Here is a 16,232-nt window from a genome sequence, read left to right on the forward strand (position 1 = left end):
GTCCATTGTTCCCACACCACCTCATCTCCATATCACAGGACATGGCCATGGAGGTGTAAGTGGAACACTGAGAACAAGAAGGGAGGGGGCACTGCCAGGGAGTGATGAGGGATTATGACTGGAGTCATAATTCATCTTCATATCCCGGGATTTGCCTCACAGGGGCGATAGTGCCGGTGTTTGTGCGGGGATGATGGGGGCGATAGTGCTGGTGTTTGTGCGGGGATGATGGGGGCGATAGTGCCGGGGTTTGTGCGGGGATGATGGGGGCGATAGTGTCGGTGTTTGTGCGGGGATGAAAGGTTCCTTTTCTTTAGCAGTGCACTTCTCCTGACCGGACACTAGATGGCGCTGCAGGATTCCACATCCATAGTGTGGCAGGGCTCTATTCTATGTGACTGGTATCTCCTCTGCAGGGGGCTGTTATTAGCTGCATGTAGCTCTAATCACACTGAAAGTTTTGAGTTAAAAAGAAAAACATGAGGCATCCGGACTCCAGCCATTCATCATAAATCTCAGCTACTTGTGATTATTAGGCCGATGATTAGATCAGGCTCTAGGATGGCCGGGGCTCATTACTATGTTTTATACTTATTACCTCCAAAAAAGCATCACCGGCTCCTCTGCTCTCACAATTCTTTAACTTTACAAGGATATTACACAAAAATGACAAGATATTCCCTGTCCATAAGATTATAGATAACTTACAGATTACTACAGGTCTTACCACTGAAATCCCCAGCAATCCTCTGCAGCCCCAGTCCTGAATGGAGCAGCCGTGTATTCTGTACCTGAGTTACCTCCTGTATTATACTCCAGAGCTGCACTCACTATTCTGCTGGTGCAGTCACTGTGTGCATACATTACATTACTGATCCTGTACTGATCCTGAGTTACCTCCTGTATTATACTCCAGAGCTGCACTCACTATTCTGCTGGTGCAGTCACTGTGTGCATACATTACATTACTGATTCTATACTGATCCTGAATTACCTCCTGTATTATCCTCCAGAGCTGCGCTCACTATTCTGCTGGTTCAGTCACTGTGTACATACATTACATTACTGATCCTGTACTGTCCTGAGTTACCTCCTGTATTATACTCCAGAGCTGCACTCACTATTCTGCTGGTGCAGTCACTGTGTACATACATTACATTACTTCTCCCTTGTTCATGGTTTCTGTGCTTGGTCATGCAGAATATTCCTGTATGTGTCTTCTATAGGGTGTGTGCTGTATATACCCTGTATACACTGTGGTGGGGAGGGTGCTGTATATACCCTGTATATATTGTGGTGAGTGCGTGTGTGCTGTATATACCCTGTATACACTGTGGTGGTGGGGGGTGCTGTATATACCCTGTATACACTGTGGTGGGGAGGGTGCTGTATATACCCTGTATATATTGTGGTGAGTGCGTGTGTGCTGTATATACCCTGTATACACTGTGATGGGGGGTGCTGTATATACCCTGTATACACTGTGGTGGTGGAGGGGGTGTGTGCTGTATATACCCTGTATACACTGTGGTGGTGGAGGGGGTGTGTGCTGTATATACCCTGTATACACTGTGGTGGTGGAGGGTGTGTGTGCTGTATATACCCTGTATACACTGTGGTGGTGGAGGGGGTGTGTGCTGTATATACCCTGTATACACTGCGGTGGGGGTGTGTGTGCTGTATATATCCTGTATACACTGTGGTAGTGGGGGGGGGGGTGCTGCTGTATATACCCTGTATATATTGTGGTGGGTGTGTGTGTGCTGTATATACCCTGTATACACTGTGGTGGGGGGTGCTGTATATACCCTGTATACACTGTGGTGGGGGGTGCTGTATATACCCTGTATACACTGTGGTGGGGGTGTGTGTGCTGTACAGTGCCTACAAGTATTATTCAACCCCCTGCCGATTTAGCAGGTTTACACATTCGGAATAACTTGGCATTGTGACATTTGGACTGTAGATCAGCCTGGAAGTGTGAAATGCAGCAAAAAAGAATGTTATTTCTTTTTTATTTTTTTTTTTTAAATTGAGAAAAGTTTATTCAGGGGGTCATTTATTATTCAACCCCTCAATCCACCAGAATTCTGTTTGGTTCCCCTAAAGTATTAAGAAGTATTTCAGGCACAAAGAACAATGAGCTTCACATGTTTGGATTAATTATCTCTTTTTCCAGCCTTTTCTGACTAATTAAGACCCTCCCCAAACTTGTGAACAGCACTCATACTTGGTCAACATGGGAAAGACAAAGGAGCATTCCAAGGCCATCAGAGACAAGATCGTGGAGGGTCACAAGGCTGGCAAGGGGTACAAAACACTTTCCAAGGAGTTGGGCCTACCTGTCTCCACTGTTGGGAGCATCATCCGGAAGTGGAAGGCTTATGGAACTACTGTTAGCCTTCCACGGCCTGGACAGCCTTTGAAAGTTTCCACCCGTGCCGAGGCCAGGCTTGTCCGAAGAGTCAAGGCTAACCCAAGGACAACAAGGAAGGAGCTCCGGGAAGATCTCATGGCAGTGGGGACATTGGTTTCAGTCAATACCATAAGTAACATACTCCACCGCAATGGTCTCCGTTCCAGACGAGCCCGTAAGGTACCTTTACTTTCAAAGCGTCATGTCAAGGCTCGTCTACAGTTTGCTCATGATCACTTGGAGGACTCTGAGACAGACTGGATCAGGTTCTCTGGTCTGATGAGACCAAGATCGAGATCTTTGGTGCCAACCACACACGTGACGTTTGGAGACTGGATGGCACTGCATACGACCCCAAGAATACCATCCCTACAGTCAAGCATGGTGGTGGCAGCATCATGCTGTGGGGCGGTTTCTCAGCCAAGGGGCCTGGCCATCTGGTCCGCATCCATGTGAAGATGGATAGCACGGCCTACCTGGAGATTTTGGCCAAGAACCTCCGCTCCTCCATCAAGGATCTTAAGATGGGTCGTCATTTCATCTTCCAACAAGACAACGACCCAAAGCACACAGCCAAGAAAACCAAGGCCTGGTTCAAGAGGGAAAAAATCAAGGTGTTGCAGTGGCCTAGTCAGTCTCCTGACCTTAACCCAATTGAAAACTTGTGGAAGGAGCTCAAGATTAAAGTCCACATGAGATACCCAAAGAACCTAGATAACTTGGAGAAGATCTGCATGGAGGAGTGGGCCAAGATAACTCCAGAGACCTGTGCCGGCCTGATCAGGTCTTATAAAAGACGATTATTAGCTGGAATTGCAAACAAGGGTTATTCCACAAAATATTAAACCTAGGGGTTGAATAATAATTGACCCACACTTTTATGTTGAAAATTTATTAAAATTTAACTGAGCAACATAACTTGTTGGTTTGTAAGATTTATGCATCTGTTAATAAATCCTGCTCTTGTTTGAAGTTTGCAGGCTCTAACTTATTTGCATCTTATCAAACCTGCTAAATCTGCAGGGGGTTGAATACTACTTGTAGGCACTGTATATATCCTGTATACACTGTGGTAGTTGGGGGGGAGGGGGTTGCTGTATATACCTTGTATATATTGTGGTGGGGGTGTGTGTGCTGTATATACCCTGTATACACTGTGGTGGGGGGTGGGGGGGTGCTGTATACTGTCCTCGTGTGGGGGTTTTTTGCGCTTTCTGCCTTCGTTCCTCTGCAGCACATCTTCCCGCTGTGCAGAATCCCTGGCTGTGTCTGCGGCTTCGCGGCGTCGGTAATTGCCATCACTTTGCCTCGGTGTCACACTGTATATACCGTCCCTCGGTGGGGGTGTGTGTGCTGTATATACACTGTATATACCGTCCCTCGGTGGGGGTGTGTGTGCTGTATATACACTGTATATACCGTCCTCTGGTGGGGGTGTGTGTGCTGTATATACACTGTATATACCGTCCTCTGGTGGGGGGTGGGGGTGTGGCGCTTCCTGCCTTTGTTCCTCTGCAGCACATCTTCCTGCTGTGCAGAATCCCTGGCTGTGTCTGCGGCTTCTCGCCGTCGGTAATTGCCGTCACTTTGCCTCGGTGTCACACTGTATATACCGTCCCTCGGTGGGTGGGTGTGCTGTATATACACTGTATATACCGTCCCTCGGTGGGGGTGTGTGTGCTGTATATACACTGTATATACCGTCCCTGGGTGTGCCTTCGTTCCTCTGCAGCACATCTTCCCGCTGTGCAGAATCCCTGGCTGTGTCTGCGGCTTCTCACCGTCTGTAATTGCCATCACTTTGCCTCGGTGTCACACTGTATATATACCGTCTCTCGGTGGTGGGGGGTGCTGTATATACACTGTATATACCGTCCCTGGGTGTGCCTTCGTTCCTCTGCAGCACATATCCCCGCTGTGCAGAATCCCTGGCTGTGTCTGCGGCTTCTCGCCGTCGGTAATTGCCATCACTTTGCCTCGGTGTCACACTGTATATATACCGTCTCTCGGTGGGGGGGGGGGTGCTGTATATACACTGTATATACCGTCCCTGGGTGTGCCTTCGTTCCTCTGCAGCACATATCCCCGCTGTGCAGAATCCCTGGCTGTGTCTGCGGCTTCTCGCCGTCGGTAATTGCCATCACTTTGCCTCGGTGTCACACTGTATATATACCGTCTCTCGGTGGGGGGGTGTGCTGTATATACACTGTATATACCGTCCCTGGGTGTGCCTTCGTTCCTCTGCAGCACATATCCCCGCTGCGCAGAATCCCTGGCTGTGTCTGCGGCTTCTCGCCGTCGGTAATTGCCATCACTTTGCCTCGGTGTCACACTGTATTGATATCTCGTCCCTCTGAAATCCGGTTAGCGCTGAAATTGAAGATGAAATTCCAGTTCAATTTGCAGTCAATATCATTCAGATGAAGAATCTCCGCGCGCTGCCGGTAATTTATTCCCTATTACACCGTCATGGAACAGAAATGCTTTCTGTAAACTACCCGCGAGCTCGCTGGCTCATGGCACGGGAATATTGCGGCGGTTTCCTCGATGTGCCGGAGGACGATTAATAAACTTTTTGCTGCCGGTTTCGAGCAGCCGATTGTTTGTGAAGAGCCATTTATTCATCGTGCTGAAATGTAAAGTGATAATCCTGGGAACCAAATGGATTGCGGATCCAGAGGCGGTGCAGCTACGTTTAACCATTTTGTAGCATTTTGCACAATTTTTCGCACTGGAGGCGAGCAGTTAGCGCAAAGTGTCATAAATGTATGACATGGAGATGGTTTGGGCACTGCACTATGTGCCGTACATGGCCACAGTGTCAGCTAGGATGCCTTCTCGGATGACCCCTTTCCCGTAGCGGTGGCAGGATGCCTTCTCGGATGACCCCTTTCCCGTAGCGGTGGCAGGATGCCTTCTCGGCTGACCCCTTTCCTGCAGCGGTGGCAGGATGTCTTCTCGGCCGACCCCTTTCCTGTAGCGGTGGCAGGATGCCTTCTTGGCTGACCCCTTTCCTGTAGCGGTGGCAGGATGCCTTCTCGGCCGACCCCCTTTCCCATAGCAGTGGCAGGATGTCTCCTCGGCTGACTCCTTTCCCGTAGTGGTGGCAGGATGCCTTCTCAGCCGACCCCTTTCCCGTAGCGGTGGCAGGATGCCTTCTCTGCCGACCCCTTTCCTGTAGCGGTGGCAGGATGTCTCCTCGGCCGACTCCTTTCCCGTAGCAGTGGCAGGATGCCTTCTCTGCCGACCCCTTTCCTGTAGCGGTGGCAGGATGTCTCCTCGGCCGACTCCTTTCCCGTAGCGGTGGCAGGATGTCTCCTCGACCGACTCCTTTCCCGTAGTGGTGGCAGGATGCCTTCTCAGCCGACCCCTTTCCCGTAGCGGTGGCAGGATGCCTTCTCTGCCGACCCCTTTCCCGTAGCAGTGGCAGAATGCCTTTTCTGCCAACCCCTTTCCCGTAGCGGTGGCAGGATGCCTTCTCGGCCGACCCCTTTCCCGTAGCGGTGACAGGATGCCTTCTCGACTGACCCCTATTCCCGTAGTGGTAGCAGGATGCCTTCTCGACTGACCCCTTTCCTGTAGCGGAGGCAGGATTCCTTCTCTGCTGACTCTTTTTCCCTTAGCAGTGGCAGGATGCTTTCTCTGATAACCCCTTTCCCTTAGCGGCCGCAGGATGCCTTCTCTGATGACCCCTTTTTCGTAGTGGCAGCAGGACCCAACTTCTTTCCTGTAGCAGTGGCAGGATGCCTTCTCAGTCAACCCCTTTCCTTTAGTGGCAGGATGCCTTCTCTGATGACCCCTTTTTCTGTAGCCGGAGCAGGATGCCTTTTTGACTGACCCCTCTCCCGTAGCTAAAGCATGATGTCTTCTCAGTCGGCCCATTTCCGGTAGTGGCAGCAGGATGCCTTTTCAGCCAAACCCTTCCTTGTAGTGGCAGCAGGATGTCTTCTTGACCTTTCCCGTACTGGGCCGGATTCCTTCTTGACCCCTTTCCCGTAGTGGCGGCAGGATGCGTTCTCGGATGACCCCTTTCCCGTAGCGGTGGCATGATGCCTACTCGGCCGACGCCTTTCCCATAGCGGTGGCAGAATGCCTTCTCGTCCGACCCCCTTTCCCATAGCTGTGGCAGGATGCCTTCTTGATTGACCCCAATCCTGTAGTGGTAGCAGGATGCGTTCTCGGATGACCCCTTTCCCGTAGCGGTGGCATGATGCCTTCTCGGCTGACTCCTTTCCCGTAGCTGCGGCAAAATCCGTTCTTGGACAACCCCTTTCCCTTAGTGGCAGCAGGATGCCTTCTCGGCCGACCCTTTTCCCATAGCTGTAGCAGGATGCCTTCTCGGCAGACCCTTTTCCCTAGCTGTGGCAGGATGCCTTCTCGCCTGACCCCTTTCCCGTAGCGGTGGCAGGATGCCTTCTCGGTTGACCCCTTTCCCGTAGTGGTGGCAGGATGCCTTCTCGGTTGACCCCTTTCCCGTAGCGGTGGCAGGATGCCTTCTCGGTTGACCCCTTTCCCGTAGCGGTGGCAGGATGCCTTCTCGGTTGACCTCTTTCCCGTAGCGGTGGCAGGATGTCTTCTCGGCTGACCCCTTTCCCGTAGCGGTGGCAGGATGCCTTCTCGGCTGACCCCTTTCCCGTAGCGGTGGCAGGATGCCTTCTCGGTTGACTCCTTTCCCGTAGCGGTGGCAGGATGCCTTCTCGGTTGACCCCTTTCCCGTAGCGGTGGCTGGATATTTTTTGTCAGACCCAGTTGCTGCAGTTGCTTGCACCATTTGCTAGATGACAAGTTCATTAGGGCTTTACTTCCTCATGATTTGCCGCAGGTCCCTCCTCATCACGTATGTGGAAGCTCCTCAGATAATTTGCATTTTTACCTTTTTGAAGCCAGTAGGTTATTTCCAGCTGAGGGAGAATCCTGACTTTATATTCTATTAACGGTGGGTGTAACGTCAGCGGGCGTCCTGGGGCTCGTCCCCGGTCTGTGTGCACACCAGCAGCTTGTGTTTTCGGCTGAAGGTGAGACGAGGTGTTACGCTTTAGTATGCGAACTGTGAAGGATTTCTCCTGATTGATCCCCAGATAATTCCACGATGTGGAATAAATCTGCTGGCTCGCACAGTACAAAGAGATTTTACCTCTATGAATTCTTAAAAAAAAAAAAAAATCTTACTATGTTTAAAGGGCATTTCCACCCCAATGTTGTTGTTTTTTTTTTTTTTTCTTGGTACTGTTGCTTTAAGTGTTAAAGGAGAAATGCTTAAAATGGTATAAAAGGCCGATCAATGAAAGCCTTCTCCCAAAAGAACAGCGCCACCACTGTCTACAGGTTGTGTGCGGCACTGCACCTCATCCACATTCACTTTATTGGATATGAACTGCAATACCAGACACTACCCACGGACAGGCGTGGCGCTGTTTTCGGAAAGGGAGCTGATTTTTTTTTATTTTTTTTTCTAATCCTGGATAATCCCTTTTTAATATTAAGTGACTAAATCTCCTCCTTCTTTCGCAGGGTGCTGGTGTTGACCGTCCCGCTGCCGCCTATGGAGAGGTTCAGCTGCCGGCCAAATGCATTCTGTAGACAACGGCTGCAACAATGACGTCTCCAGGGTGACCGAAGGTACTGCTGCCGCATATGGATAATATCGCTCCATTCATTGTCTATGGGGTTCGTGTTATGATCTGGTAACCGTGGAAGATTACAAAAAACTCCCATTAATGGAAAAACACCAAGTAGTGGGAACCTGGGCTGACCGCAATCCCCTAACTATCAGACCACACTAGAAGTAGCCGTGGAGCGTTCCTAAACATCTAGACGCATCGTCACAGCCTGAGAAACTAGCTACACCTCACAGATAGAAATGAGGAAATCTACCTTGCCTAAGAGAAGTCCCCCACAAAGGAGTAGCTAGTCCCCCACATATAAAGATTTTGGTGATATAGGAAGACACAATACACAGATGGGAATAATAGATTAAGCAAAGGCGAGGCCCAACAAACTAGATACAAAGGAAAGGACACTGATTGCCGTCAGTACAAAAATCACTGCATAAAAAATACCTATCTCCTCATAGTAAAAATGGCCCTTGAGGTCGTACGACCTCACCCCCACTATATCAGGTACTCTTGTAAATAATGTAAGAACAAAATACCTAAAAGAATACAAAAGTGCAAATAATCAAGTTAAACAGGGAGAAACTCCCTTTTCTTGCAGCAGAGCTAGCAAAGGGGCAACCCCCATGCTCACTACACAAGAGAACCCAAACTACACCTGCAAGAAAACAGATACAAAACCAAGAAAAACAAACACTCTAAAGTGTAAACCAGGAAGCAATCTGCAGAAGTCTTGCACAGGGAAAGACAGATCTCCAAGCCAGGTTCAGACACTGAGGATAACAGAATTTTATAACCGGCACCAGCAAGGCAAAAATAGCTCTCCTATATACACCAGGCTTGTCTGCAATATGACTTCCTTAATTCCCAATTAACGCCAACACCTGTCTGAGTCACAGGCTCAGACTCAGCTCCACTACCATTCCTGGCCACCAGAGGGAGCTCCAAAACGGCACCCACAAAAACGACATTCACAATAAGCTCGGCTATTTCCAGCAATCCTATAGCGAATGAATGAAGCGATGAGTGATCCCACCGATCTGCAAATGATCACCTTTTATTGGTGGGATTACACTTTTACCAATTGATCAAGGTCTAGAGTGCCTTTTGCTTGGGCCGGTTCAAGCCTGGCAGTACGACCGCTGTGTCACCTTACATATTGTCGGCACAGCCTCCTCAATTTTTCACATGGAGATTTGCTGTTGACCATAGTGATCTATAGGCCCACATAAATGATCAAATCAGCCGACGAACGAACACTGTGGCCGTCTTTCGGCTGATCAGCAAAAAGTTTATAGGGGGCCAACAATGGGGACGAGTGGTCAAGTAAACTCCCCGCCACCAATTCAGTCCGAGTGGATAGATGTCTTAGCTTTTCATGCGAAATCGGGCAGCCGTGGTAGCAACACAGTGCCAGGAATCAGACGCGTCAGCAGATTATACCCACAGCTCTTTTACGGGTAAACTTATAGAGGGCGCTACTGTGCACAGGTATGTCACTGATTAAGAGGTATTTTCAAATCAAAAGTACTTAATGTATCTTAAAGGGGTTGTTTCCATCAACAACTTATATCGCCTATGTCCAGGACGGATGATAAATGTATGATTTGTGGGTGGTCTTCTATGACCACCCACAAATCCAGATAATGGGGTCCCAAAGTTCCCTATGTGTATGAAGCCGTGCTGATCATATGCGACCATTAAAGGGAATTTGTCAGGTGATTTTGTAGTATTATGCTGTTATCTTTAAATCGGAGACCTTTTAGGATCAGGAAGTTTTATTGTTTTACCTTATCCTGTTATCTTAGTGTAAGCTCCATAGAATTCAGTTTGTCATGTGCCACCATTAAAGTTAATCTGTCAGGTATTTTTTTTTTTTTTTTTTTAGTACAATACTGTTGTTTTTATATTTGAGACCTTTCAGGATCAGGAAGTTTTATTGTTTTACCTAATCCTGTTATCTTGGTATAAGCGCCATAGAATGCAGGCTAGTCAAGGGTATGTGAATACAATTTATATATTTACTGCTCCCACCACCCACCTCCCAGTGCATTCACTATCGCTACTGAGAGGTGGGAGGGAGTATGGGTGGGGGCTGCAGTGCAGATTCAGTTTAAATTCACTATCACTAATGCCAGCCCCTGAGAGATGGGAGGGGGGAGCAGGGTATATGCAGTTTGTATTTACATATGCTTGACTAGTTACTAGGTCACACTGAATTCTATGGAGGTTACAACAAGATAAAAGGATAAGGTAGCGCAATAAAACTTACTGATCCTGAAAGGTCTCTTTCAGCCCTATTTAAAGATAGCATTTGTATTGCACTAAAAATTCACCTGACAGATTCCCTTTTACTGTTGTTATAGGAGTAGTAATGGAGTAGTGGTCTCACAAGCTCTGGGTCCCGCCCCCCCATGCTCTGGGTCTCGCCCCCCCCTATGCTCTGGGTCTCGCCCCCCCTATGCTCTGGGTCCCGCCCCCCCTATGCTCTGGGTCCCGCCCCCCCTATGCTCTGGGTCCCGCCCCCCCTATGCTCTGGGTCCCGCCCCCCCCTATGCTCTGGGTCTCGCCCCCCCTATGCTCTGGGTCTCGCCCCCCCCTATGCTCTGGGTCCCGCCCCCCCCTATGCTCTGGGTCCCGCCCCCCCTATGCTCTGGGTCCCGCCCCCCCTATGCTCTGGGTCCCGCCCCCCCTATGCTCTGGGTCCCGCCCCCCCTATGCTCTGGGTCCCGCCCCCCCTATGCTCTGGGTCCCGCCCCCCCCTATGCTCTGGGTCCCGCCCCCCCCCTATGCTCTGGGTCCCGCCCCCCCCTATGCTCTGGGTCCCGCCCCCCCCTATGCTCTGGGTCCCGCCCCCCCCCCCATGCTCTGGGTCCACCCCCCCCATGCTCTGGGTTGTCTCTTTTGCAGTCATACATTTATCATTTGCCCTTGAGATGGGTCATATATGTTGTTTACAGGACACCCCCTTTAATGATGGCTCTGCCTGACTTCTTGGGCTTCCCACCAGTTCTGAGGATGGAGGGTCTGCATCACCGTGTCCTCTTTTCTGACCCCATCCACTTGAAAGGAGCCGTGGTGTGAAGAGGAGAAACTGTGCAGTTGATCCCCAGTGATTGTCTTTGGGAAGGGAGGACCCCTGTAGTAGAAAAGTATAGATACAGACAGACTAGCCTTCAGCGGGCAGAGTACAGCAGCCGTGAGAGCAGCGGGAATAACCCCCCAAGAGGGCGAAAAATAAAGGGTGGACGAATGCAGTCGTATCAGGAGTATTTCATTTATTCGGTGTAACATTCTTTCCGTTTTTTTTTTTTTTTTTTTTTTTTTTTTTAAGGCTCCAGCTCCATCTACATGTGTAAGCTGTGTAACCTGTTCTCTCCCAGTCACCCCGAGCTGCTGTCACACGTTACCGAAAACCACACCAAAGAAGGTCTGAGCCCCGAGCACATCATCATCCCGCTCCGTCCTCTGGTGCCGCCCGGCAGGAGCGCAGAAGGTGAGATCCAGGTCCGTTTTCACAGCTTTCCACTGACCCCCTTCTCTCTGATCACAAGCTTTAGACCTTGGCTTTTCCTGCCCCCCCTCATGTCCCGCAGCTCAGTGTGAGCAGTGCAGGGGGATCCCACTCGCTCTACAACATTTACTTTAGTTTTCCTCTGCCCATTACTAAGTAAAAAGAAAATAAAATTGTGTTTTTGGAACAGTTTTCCGCAAATGAGCGAAGCAGCTGGACTGTGTTGTAGCAGAGCGAAGCAGCTGGACTGTGTTGTAGCAGAGCGAAGCAGCTGGACTGTTGTGGCGGAGCGAAGCAGCTGGACTGTGTTGTAGCAGAGCGAAGCAGCTGGACTGTGTTGTAGCAGAGCGAAGCAGCTGGACTGTGTTGTAGCAGAGCAAAGCAGCTGGACTGTGTTGTAGCAGAATGAAGCAGCTGGACTGTGTTGTAGCAGAGCGAAGCAGCTGGACTGTGTTGTGGCGGAGCGAAGCAGCTGGGCTGTGTTGTAGCAGAGCGAAGCAGGTGGGCTTTGTGTTGTAGCAGAGCGAAGCAGCCGGAGTGTGTGTTGTTGCATGGCGAAGCAGCCGGACTGTGTGTTGTAGCAGAGCGAAGCAGCCGGACTGTGTTGTAGCGGGGCGAAGCAGCCGGACTGTGTTGTGGCGGGGCGAAGCAGCCGGACTGTGTTGTGGCGGGGCGAAGCAGCCGGACTGTGTTGTGGCGGGGCGAAGCAGCCGGACTGTGTTGTGGCGGGGCGAAGCAGCCGGACTGTGTTGTGGCGGAGCGAAGCAGCCGGACTGTGTTGTGGCGGGGCGAAGCAGCCGGACTGTGTTGTGGCGGAGCGAAGCAGCCGGACTGTGTTGTGGCGGAGCGAAGCAGCCGGACTGTGTTGTGGCGGAGCGAAGCAGCCGGACTGTGTTGTGGCGGAGCGAAGCAGCCGGACTGTGTTGTGGCGGAGCGAAGCAGACGGACTGTGTTGTGGCGGAGCGAAGCAGACGGACTGTGTTGTGGCGGAGCGAAGCAGCCGGACTGTGTTGTGGCGGAGCGAAGCAGCCGGACTGTGTTGTGGCGGAGCGAAGCAGCCGGACTGTGTTGTGGCGGAGCGAAGCAGCCGGACTGTGTTGTGGCGGAGCGAAGCAGCCGGACTGTGTTGTGGCGGAGCGAAGCAGCCGGACTGTGTTGTGGCGGAGCGAAGCAGCCGGACTGTGTTGTGGCGGAGCGAAGCAGCCGGACTGTGTTGTGGCGGAGCGAAGCAGCCGGACTGTGTTGTGGCGGAGCGAAGCAGCCGGACTGTGTTGTGGCGGAGCGAAGCAGCCGGACTGCTGCTTCTCACCATATGCCACATAGATAGGAGAAGCCTCGAGTCTGTGTGTGCTGTACACCGTAAACATGGCAGCTAATATTCACCCACTAGCTCAGACACAACTGAAATATTGAACTAGAGCCTGTGGAGGAGAAAAATGTGAAAATACAGGTTAAAAGTCACAAAATAGCCCAAAATAATGTTATTCCTCTTGGCCACAAACGCTGCTAGGTATGTTTTTATTTGGAGACCCCCTGTAATGGATCTGTGCTCCGGTGCTGTCCGTGGATTGCACACACACTCCATGTAGCAGTTAATATTCTGCGCACTGTCCTGATTAGCAGGAGGTGAGATGATTGCCGCTGAGCACCGTGCTGGGCTTTATTATTGACGGATCAGCCTGAGATCACAGCTCACGTCCTAGCGGGCAGCCGCAGGGGCCGAGAACTTCAACATGGAACCCGCAGCCTCCCCCCCCTCCCCCTCCCCCGCCCGCCGCAGCCGATAACCAGGCTGTCAGTCATCTCCGCACTGATCATCTGCGGCTCTTGGTCTGATCCACGTCCCTGAAGATACAAGTCCTTCTCCTCGAAGCTAACGAGACGGCACACAGCACTCATCTCCTGTCATAAAACACCAGGATCCAATAAGTAATCTGCCCACATATTACAGTCAGACAAGGTCGCAGATTTTTTTTATTTTTTTTTAATTCTAAATTCTGTATCTTGTTTCCCATCCTAATCTGGGAGGGAGCGGGAATGTGATACTTTAGAATATACCAGGAGTGGCGGGCTACCCGGAGCGGCTACGGTGGCTTGCTGCCGAGCCAGGGCCAGAAATGTTGAAGTGGAGAAATTGATTAACCGCTTTGGTAGTGCTGGTAATAATTGATTAGCAGGACCTAGTTGGTAATGTGGATGGGTGCTCAGGCGGCATCCTCAGCGGTTAGCCTCACTGGTGTGATGTCACATGTGCGTCATGCCAGACCGAATATCCAAGAGATGCCAGGAGGTAAGGTGTGTATCACACCAGGTTGAATAATTGAGATGTCGGGAGGTAAGAGAGGCTTCACGCCAGGTCAAAGATCCAAGAGATGCCGGGAGGTAAGAGGTGCATCATGCCAGGTCGAATAATCAAGATATGCTGGGAGGTAAGAGGTGCGTCGCGCCAGGTCAAATATCCAAGAGGTGCATCACACCAGGTCGAATAATCAAGAGATACCGGGAGGTAAGAGGTGTGTCACACCAGGCCGAAGATCCAAGAGATACCGGGAGGTAAGACATGCGTCACACCAGGTCGAATAGTCAGGAGATGCCGGGAGGTAAGAGGTGCGTCACACCAAGTTGAAAATCCAAGAGATGCCGGGAGGTAAGAGGTGCATCACAACAGGTCGAATAATCGAGGTGTCAGGAGGTAAGAGGTGCATCACACCAGGTCGAATAATCAAGATATGCTGTGAGGTAAGATGTGTGTCACACCAGACCGAAGATCCAAGAGATACCGGGAGGTAAAAGGTGCGTCACACCAGGCCGAAGATCCAAGTAGTGTCTCACAACAGGTCGAATAGTCAGGAGATGCCGGGAGGTAAGAAGTGCGTCACACCAGGTTGAAGATCCAAGAGATACCGGGAGGTAAGATATTCATCACACCAGGTCGAATAATCGAGATGTCGGGAGGTAAGAGGTGCGTCACACTAGGTCAAATATCCAAGAGGTGCATCACACAAGGTCGAATAATCGAGATGCCGGGAGGTAAGAGGTGCGTCACACAAGGTCGAATAATCGAGGTGTCAGGAGCTAAGAGGTGCATCACATCAGGTCCAATATCCAAGAGATGTCGGAAGGTAAGAGTTGCATCACACAAGATCGAATTATCAAGAGATGCGGGAGGTAAGAGGTGCGTCATGCCAAGTCAAAGATCCAAGAGATGTCGGGAGGTAAAAGGTGCATTACACCAGGTCGAATATCCAAGAGATGCCGATAGGTATGAGGTGCATCACGCCAGGCTGAATAATCAAGATATGCTGTGAGGTAAGGGGTGCGTCACACCAGTTCGAAGATCCAAGATATCCCGTGAGGTAAGAGGTGCGTCACGCCAGGTCGAATAATCGAGATGTTGGGCGGTAAGAGGTGCGTCACACCAGGTCGAACATCTAAGAGATACTGGGAGGTAAGAGGTGTAACTAAGTGCGCCTGTCCAACAGCCACTGATGTGACCGATGCCTTAAGTGCTGCAAATCGATTTGCACCAACTCGACTACCCGGGCACTGCTATATGGTGACAGTACGGGCGCACACGGCTTAAATTGACAACTATGGGGACAATATCACTTGAGACCTACAACTAGAATTAGGCAAAATAATTTGCGCGATGCTCTGCAGTAAGTGAGTAGCGGAGGTTCACGCGCTGCTGCTCGTTTCTGTTCATCCGGTCTCACAAGCCGCCGCCGGGCCGAGCCTCTGCAGACAGTAACTAATGATGTACACGCAGCCGGGCAGGGAAGGCATTAATCTCTGGGCTCGGGTGAACATTAAGGGCGGCGAGTGCGTGTGCTTAGTACCTGATGGATGTCGGGGGTGGGCGGCTGGGGGGGGGGGTTTATCAGGTCACGGGTGTAATTGTAAAGCATTAAACTCTGGCACCGGACTGGGTTTTATAGCAGATGCGGATGGTGTAGAGCTAAAGGAGAGGGGTGACGTGGTTATGTGTGTGCGCATTCAGCACCATAGGGCGGTGCTCCTGATCACAGGGGGCCCAAGACTGCTACGCTCGGGGGCCCCGAAGTCTGTGTACGCCCTGATAATGGTTACTCTGTCCTTTACCTTCAGCTTCCAGCTTCCCCCTCTGTCTTCTTCCTGGATTGTTTCTCCCTATTTTTTTTTTTAGACACCCCCCCCCCCCCCTTTCCACCCCCGATGCTTAACTTTCTGCCCCCCACCTCCCATGTTTTATTATATTTATTTAAGCACCTCCTGCCCCTATGTCTCTATTCTGCTTCCATGTTTTAAAGGAACTTTCATGTTGACTGCTGCACAGCCTCCGAATACACACTTCAGCTGCTGCAGAACCCCATGAAACACATCTCATCTGCTGCAGTGACTCAGAATACATCTCCGCTGCTGCAGTGACTCAGAATACATCTCATCTGCTGCAGTGACTCAGAATACATCTCATCTGCTGCAGTGACTCAGAATACATCTCAGCTGCTGCAGTGACTCAGAATACATCTCAGCTGCTGCAGTGACTCAGAATACATCTCAGCTGCTGCAGTGACTCAGAATACATCTCAGCTGCTGCAGTGACTCAGAATACATCTCAGCTGCTGCAGTGACTCAGAATACATCTCAGCTGCTGCAGTGACTCAGAATACATCTCAGCTGCTGCAGTGACTCAGAATACATCTCAGCTGCT

At 50.7% G+C, this 16,232-nt stretch overlaps 1 protein-coding gene across 2 annotated transcripts in view; it reads left to right on the forward strand.

The window, feature by feature from the left end:
• The window catches only part of ZFAT (zinc finger and AT-hook domain containing), a 259,690-nt gene that overhangs the window by 21,050 nt on the left and 222,408 nt on the right, over positions 1-16,232 (forward strand). For both annotated transcript variants that reach the window (XM_075352843.1, XM_075352844.1), the window contains exons 2-3: positions 7,928-8,035; positions 11,363-11,524. In XM_075352843.1, coding sequence (XP_075208958.1) covers positions 7,984-8,035; positions 11,363-11,524 — 214 coding nt within the window. In that variant the 5' untranslated portion in view covers positions 7,928-7,983. The remainder of the gene's footprint in view (positions 1-7,927; positions 8,036-11,362; positions 11,525-16,232) is intronic.

This window comes from Anomaloglossus baeobatrachus, chromosome 6 (genome assembly GCF_048569485.1).
Source record: "Anomaloglossus baeobatrachus isolate aAnoBae1 chromosome 6, aAnoBae1.hap1, whole genome shotgun sequence".
Taxonomy (NCBI): domain Eukaryota; kingdom Metazoa; phylum Chordata; class Amphibia; order Anura; family Aromobatidae; genus Anomaloglossus; species Anomaloglossus baeobatrachus.